At 44.4% G+C, this 7,388-nt stretch overlaps 1 protein-coding gene across 1 annotated transcript; it reads left to right on the top strand.

The window, feature by feature from the left end:
- Window positions 1–1,595: 1,595 nt before the first annotated feature.
- Window positions 1,596–5,599, top strand: PtA15_3A842 (uncharacterized protein; the record flags this gene model as incomplete). Its single annotated transcript, XM_053167850.1, has 22 exons — window positions 1,596–2,027; window positions 2,097–2,147; window positions 2,214–2,291; window positions 2,371–2,433; window positions 2,506–2,606; window positions 2,678–2,722; window positions 2,802–2,908; window positions 2,988–3,184; window positions 3,270–3,339; window positions 3,407–3,722; window positions 3,802–3,918; window positions 3,991–4,110; window positions 4,246–4,282; window positions 4,355–4,390; window positions 4,480–4,511; window positions 4,574–4,708; window positions 4,798–4,843; window positions 4,909–5,047; window positions 5,124–5,202; window positions 5,272–5,302; window positions 5,369–5,460; window positions 5,527–5,599. The coding sequence occupies 22 exons, from the start codon at window positions 1,596–1,598 to the stop codon at window positions 5,597–5,599; spliced, it is 2,397 nt and encodes a 798-aa protein (XP_053019026.1).
- Between the last annotated feature and the right edge of the window lie 1,789 nt (window positions 5,600–7,388).

Below are 7,388 nucleotides of genomic sequence, written 5' to 3'. Positions count from 1 at the left end.
GGGGCCGTGGCGCATAGACCATTGCGGGAATGGGTGGCTCAACTTACACAGGCTGTAGCTTTCTTGGTTTGTGAGCTACATATGAGGTCCCAAGCATCAATAGATGCCCTGGCAGCTTGGCCATTGTTCTGCCTGCTCAAAATTTTGATACATCTTGTCAAACAAAAAAGAAAGGATGAAGAAGCCAAAAAACAACTGGCTGTGCTTGGACCCCCGGACTCAAGCACCACACCAGATGAGGGTGGTTCTGGCTTGCCTTGACTCATTTCAAAAATCCACCAAAAATAGTCCGGTTGGTTGATTAATGGGGTTGTCAGCTCTAATAATCAATGTCATCAATGAGCTTCTAAGTTTTGGTAGCTGGGATGGCCAGCACCAAAACTGTGGGCTGCACAATTCAAAGACTGCATTTCCATCAATCTTTGGTGGGTGGCCTATAATGCACCACGATCCCCACATTGATAGTCCCCCCCTGCGGGAGAAACTTAAGCTGCACCCGAACCACCACCCGAACTCCTTACTCCGACCTCCCGCATAGGGAGGGACTGATAAATTAGGAAGCAATCAGGTTCCTTACTCTTTGGTGGCATCAAGGACCGTCCGACGTTGCTGACCGAGTGGCAAATCCTTCTGAAGGCCAGCCGGGCCCGGGGCTCCTCGGACATCCCTGCTTTTAAAAAATTGTTGGTGAATATGCCTCGGGGCTCGGGGCAATCCTCGGGACATTCGGGGTTCAGCGTGTGGGCTCGTGCCCCGACCTGAACCCCGGGTTACAGCCTGTCAGACTCAACTCGGCATGCGGGCAGCAGCAGCAATCCAAGGAACTGGATCCACAACCAATCAAGTGATCCTTCGTCGTCGTCATAATGGTCAGTATGCATTTCAGAGCAGGATGAGAAATCCACTGAAATCCAACAAAACCGGATCCTCGCCCGATAGGCGGATCCTCTCTCGACGTCATATGCCTGTCAGCCTGATTTGCGGTCTTTTGTCGTTGTGTCGTACCGGCATACCGGAAAGCTCGGGCACGCGTAATATGTACATAAACTTGAGGAGAATTCAAAAAGCTTTTACACCTTCACGCGTAACTACATGAACTAAGATCAAACGCTGTTGAGTGAATAATGGCGCAGGATGGCGCCATTTATCCATCAGATCCATCGGCTCAAGTTCTGTCGAAGCCGGCGGTACATACATATCAACAATCGATAGCCGCGATCCTGGCGGAGGACGGCGTCTACAAGAGCTCCGGCCGGAGCAGAGACCTTCTTAAGCTCCCTCGATCGGCAGACGCGCCGCGAGGTGACGCGAGACCTGGTCCGTCAAGAAGAGCAACTCGGATGTGCATATGTGTGTACATGCACCCCGGCCATCCTAGCCGGGGCCCGAGCAACTCCTTCTACAAATGAGTCTATGTAAAGCCGATTGAAAAAAGGTTCAAGTTCTCCGGCGGATCATTGACTGATCATCTGTCACCGTGCGGTGGGCCGGGACACGCCCCGAGAACTTGCGGTAGCTTATTAGTACTACCTGTCTTGGAGACCACAATCAACACTTCTTCAACCCTACCAGTCATCCGAAGACCTCACCCAAAAATGGAAAGTGATCCCGCCGACAAGCTAGCCGACGTTTCTGATACCGTGAATCCTCAGATGGCCTTGCCACCTCATCGACTATCTTACCACCGTCAATCACCATCAAGAGAAAAAAGCCAAAGGCGGCACACTGTGGGCAGGATCTCGTTCGACGACCACTCTTCGACAGCAAAAAAATCTGCCTTACGTCTGCGACCTAAATCATTAGAATGCATTCCGGAGAAAAAGGACACCAGGGACAGAAGACCAAGCTTTTATCTGGCCAGAACGTCCGCAACTACCGATGAGTTTGTTGTCTTAGATGCCCCTGGTTCAGTGACCGACGAAGCGACATTATTTCCTCTCCAAGACAATCCCAGCGAGCAAGCTATAACCATCAGGTCGTGCTTTACGGGCATCCTCATGGGTATTATTGGTGCTGCCGTGGGGCTGGTTAGTTGCTCATTGATCACATATTAGAGGTCTCGAGGCTCACTTCCTCTGTACCTTCTTTCCTGTTAGCTTTTTATCTTTAAACCAGTCATGGTTTACCTTGCGCCCGTTTTCCTTCAGGTATGTCCTCTCACTTTTATTCTGCCTGAATTCATCAATAATTACTGACGAGTGGTGTTTATTTAGATCATGTGCATGTTTTTCGGTCGTATTTTAGCACTAATACCTGGACCTAAGTGGTGGAATCCGGGAGCTTTTAGCCTCGTAAGTATCCAATCATCCAATAATTATTCCTGGACAATAGCACCACGTTAAATTTGAAGCAACCTTCGACTGAGTGCAGAAAGAAACTGTATATTCCTCACTCATCTCCATGGCTGCACGGAACGTGGCATATGCCATCGCAGTAAGTCAATTATTTTTAACCCCCGGACATTGGATTAGAGCTTAGCAAAACCATTTGTGCATATTTGTATAGATGCTGGCAACTGAAGACCTGTATTTTGACCAAAAATCAAGTACACTACGGTCCATGGGAGTTCTTTTGAGCACCCAAATGATCGGCTATGGGTGGGCATTGTAAGCTGCTACCAACAGTCCAAGTTCTAAAATAAATGGAAAGCTGACCTTTTCAATTCTTACGGTAAAAGTCTTAGTGCTCCAATATTGGTGTATCCCTCGGCTACAATTTTTCCGTGAGTGATAACAATTTCTATCCAGCGATCTTTGGGCTAACAATAGTATCACTTGTGATCGGGCACGGTGCTTTTAAAGCCATGTACTCTCGTCAGCAGCTTTGTTCTATAGCGTTTCTGGAAAAGGGGATTACCCTAAAAAGCAGATTTCACTGTTCCACAAAGTGTTCGCAGGAATAACCTTATGTGAGTAGGATGAATATCAACAAAAAAAATCAAGCTTTTCATGTCCTCACCGCTTCCGTGATTGAACTTTTCGACAAAGATGAAATCATCCCAACCTACCTGATGCCGGCCCTGCAAGGCATCAGCTTTCCTTGCCTCGTATTTCCTGGAAGCACGTTGATCACCAGCTTATTTGGGGGTGTGGCTCCTTTTGAAGGCCTGGGATTTTTTGAGCTATCTTTCGACTGGAATATAGTTGGAGCTGGAAGCCCACTGGCGACACCCCTATTTGCCCAGGTGGGATTCCAGATCATATCCTGACGCTCTGGAGCTAGTAGCGACTGATCTGATATACTTCATCTACTCTCGGTCTTCTAAAAAGGCGCTGCAACTGCTATCCGTAATCATCACAGCTCTCGTATTTTGGCCTGCTTATAGCTTTTCATGGTTTGGTGCGCATTTCTTGACTTTTGTCATTCGAGAGGCCGTTGGTGAACTGATTACAGTGCTCTTTAATAGGCTTCGGTCAAAAAGAAGAATTCCCGTTCCTATCAGTATCACTATTTCAGGAGAATGGTACTCTATATCCCATCAATTTGTTCGCGAGGAATCATACGAGTTTTATTCAAGATCAAATCAAACTTCCCATCTACACTTCGACTAACGTTATCACGCAAATATTTCAATCGCTCGCGGTGTCCTCATCGATCACACATATCTTACTCTGGCAATGGCCTATGATACGCAGCGCATTAAAAGGGGCATCTGCTAGCGATAAGAATAAAGATCCTCATCGGCTGTTGGTTCAAGCATCTTACATTGATCTTCCTTTGTGGTAAGGCCAATGTCCTTGATATTTTTTTAGAACACCATGGTAGTGTTTGCCATAGTAACCTTTGAATTATACTTTGTAGGGTGTCACTCACTTGCCTTGGGAGCGCGACAGGGTGGGCATTAGCGCTTTGTTACAAAGACAATGCAATAGCCCCATATAGCCTCCTGATAGCAATCGGATTATCGGGAATTCTCACGTGAGGAAATTCATGGATTCAAGCCTTATAATTGCGAAGGACCAATGATTCAAACAACTACCAATATTACAGACTTTCAATGGGTTTTATATGCGCGATATCAGGGTACACCTTGCCGTTGAACGGGGTCTGCCAAATGATAGGAGGGTTAATTTTTCCCAAAAATGTGATGGGCAACATGTGGTTCTCTAAGTAAGTTTTGCTTGATGGCCTTGTTATCTGAAAGGTGCTGGAGTTTCTAACGACTGCTTTTACAGTTATAGGTTGGTTTTTATCGAAACAATTTCCCGGCTAGTGCTGATTATGTCGTCTGTCTTGGTGATCCAGCTCTGCAACGACTTCATGTGCCCTCAGCGCAATGTCCGTGAGTACAAATACATTTTTGATCGTGATCTACTACTTACATGGAAGTCTAAAAATTTTGCACATAACACAGGAAATGAAGCTGGGACAGTATACCCACATGCCTCCGGTAAGCGTTCTATGATAGATATCAAGTTTTCCAAAACCACGACATTTTTTATCTGACCTTAAACTTCTCCTTTTGACTATACCATCCAGACTGCGGTGGCAGCCGCGCAAGCAACTGGGTTGTAAGGCACCCAAACCAGTTTTGCGAGTCAAATTTATGGGCTAATTCTTTGAATGAAAATAGGTTCGTTGGTGTTATCGTCGATCACTTTGTTCTCAAAGGCCTTCTGAGCAGTCAAAGGGAGGCTCTCCTACTACCGAATGGTAACGGGATTTATTCCGGAACAATTATCCAAAATTATGGCGCGAGTGCTATTGCGTAAGGATAATTATAAACGTTTTTCTCTAGCTTGCAGCCGAATTCATAACCTGACTCCCGCTGTCTGCAATTAAATTTCTTAACAAAAGCTGGGGAAGATTTTCAACTGAGCTGTATACGTGGGGAGGGAGATACGTGAGTAAACGATGCTAGATATTCTTCTTTCAAGGCATCCAGCATGCTGACGGACTTGTCCCCAGGTTTCGGTTCCATTAGCTCTGGCCTTTGGATTATTTTTACCCGTACCCTTTTACCTGTTATTCAAGATCTGGCCTCATAGATTCATCCGGGACTTGAACATTCCTCTTATAATGGGTTTCGTCACCCTGGGTAGCTTAGGTATAATACGCCCTTCACCAGAAACAAGTAACGTCTTCATCTGGCTGACGAACTTTGGGCTACTGATCCTCTTTAGGTGTCTCTTCGGGACGCACAATGAACATTCTCGTCGGATTGGCATCCCAGCTTTGTGCTCGCCGATATTACCCGAAGTGGTAAGCTTTGAGACTGGCAAGATCATAGATTCTTTCAGCGCTAGAACTGACAGTATTGATTCTTCCAAGGTTTTACAAGTATAACTACGTTCTGTCGGCTGTAAGTTACAATACTCGCGAGCTGATTTTCTGGTTTTCGAAAGCTTATTTCAAATCAATTTCCCAGGCCTTGGATGGTGGAACACAGATAATCATACTCATTTTGTCGCTGACTCTTCAAGGTGGCGTGGGACCACTATTGAAGTTAGAAATCCCCACGTGAGTCTCCTGAAACCATTCCGACTGGGGAGCCCATCAAGTTAACAATACGCCTTTTCTTTCCAGTTACTTCTTCAATCCACCCAATTCTGTACCACGAGATTACTGCTTCCTGAAGAATAGTAAGGCCACTTACTAAAGTGAATGACCTCTTACAGACATAATTTCCCACCCTTGTTACAAAAAATAAGCATCATTTGCCTGTAAAGGCAACTTAATGAGTCTGAGAATCTGGAACCTGGACATTTTTCTCCATCTGAGGCCTCCTACTATACCCCACTTTCAAGACCATCTCTTGCCTTTGGGGTGTCATATTCCTTTACTTTACCAGTATATATTTTTTGTTTTCATGTATCCACACTTACATATACCCATTATTGTTCATAGCATTTGTTTTCCTTTTCCATAAATTTCATCAGCTAAACTTTTCTTTTCAAAGATGCAGTTTCTTTTTCACCATTTGCTTTCCTGATTTCAAAAACCAAATAATAGCCCAGTTCACATTGGGAGATTCTATTATAATTTTAACAGGTGTATGGATAAAATGTTACCAACTGATTCTACATCATGATTTGGGTGTTTTTTTGTGAGAATACACACCTAGATGAACAGCATTGATCTCATAATTTGAGAAAGATTTTGGGAACTATGTACGTAACTCAGAACCAGGAAAAACCCCTGATGACAGAAGTTTAAATCTGTAAATGGCTGTAATTGCAACATGGTTTCATGGATTTCAAGAAAGTTCTCCCAGGTCAAACACACCAAAAAGGCAGATTGGATTCTAGGGTATGGGGGGAGCAAGAATATCACACTGCAAAAATAACTTGGTCAACTGCTTGCAGTTGACATGCAGGATACTCAAGCCAAGCTGCCATTGTAACTCCACATGAATGCAGAAGTGCCTTTGTTAGCACAGTCACTGTGCAAGGTGCACAGTGACTGTGCATTGAAGCTTGGGTTGAGTCAAGCCTTGAGTAAGGCTGGTATAACACCACAAGCTTCCTCAGAGTTGCCGCATGTCAACTGCTCACAGTTGACACAGTTTTTTTTGCAGTGTCAAAAAGAAATTCACATATTTATGACATTTTCATCTTCATTTTTGGAGATACAGTGAAGAAAAGATCATTTAATAGTTGCATTGTTGCTTGTGGATGGGCCACGGGCTGCCAGCAGGCTCCACCAAAAAAAATGAAAAGTTTATATTTTCAAAAAAATGCAGCCTGCAGCAGGCTCTCATGTGAGCCTATAAAACACCTGTGACATTTTTTTTGTGCAATAGACAAAAGAAGAGAAAATAATAAGAAAAAATATTCACTTGGCAGCTAGTTTGCCGGCATTCATCCAATCTTGGGTGTAAATCAAGGCCTCAACCACTTCTTTGCTGAGGCGCATCCAATAATTGTCAAGAACCCAACCACCAGTAGAGAACACGGACTCAGATGCCACTGAGGTGATGGGAATCATTAGTAGTGTCCTATAAGCAAAAGAATTATCTTTGCAAAGTCTTCCCAAACCCCACTTGTTAGTTTTTGTTTCTTCAATTGAGATTCATCTGCTGAATTGCCAACGCAATTGGTGGTTACTGCTGGAGTCGGAATCTCAATCACAGGAGTCTTGGAAACAAAAATATCAGGTTCCTCACCGTTAGAAGTTGAACCTGCTATGTCAACCACAGGGCATAGCACATCAAATCAAATTGATTCAAGTATTTGTATTCACCATGGGAGTTTCCTCAGCACTTGTGTGCAAGTGCCATCTCTGAACTCAGTCATAGATCTGGTTGGATCTCAGTTAGATGCTGGTTGGAAGGCAATTTCATGTCTGCCACAAAGTAAGTTTATAAGAACTGAAATCATACCAAATGTGTTGTGCAATGTTGGTGTAAAATGTATGCCATACCTATGCTGAAAACCAGGCCAATTTAA

The sequence above is a fragment of the Puccinia triticina genome, chromosome 3A, assembly GCF_026914185.1.
Source record: "Puccinia triticina chromosome 3A, complete sequence".
In the NCBI taxonomy this organism is placed as follows: domain Eukaryota; kingdom Fungi; phylum Basidiomycota; class Pucciniomycetes; order Pucciniales; family Pucciniaceae; genus Puccinia; species Puccinia triticina.
Note: the sequence above shows the minus strand (reverse complement) of the source record. Positions and strands in the feature narration are given on the sequence as shown.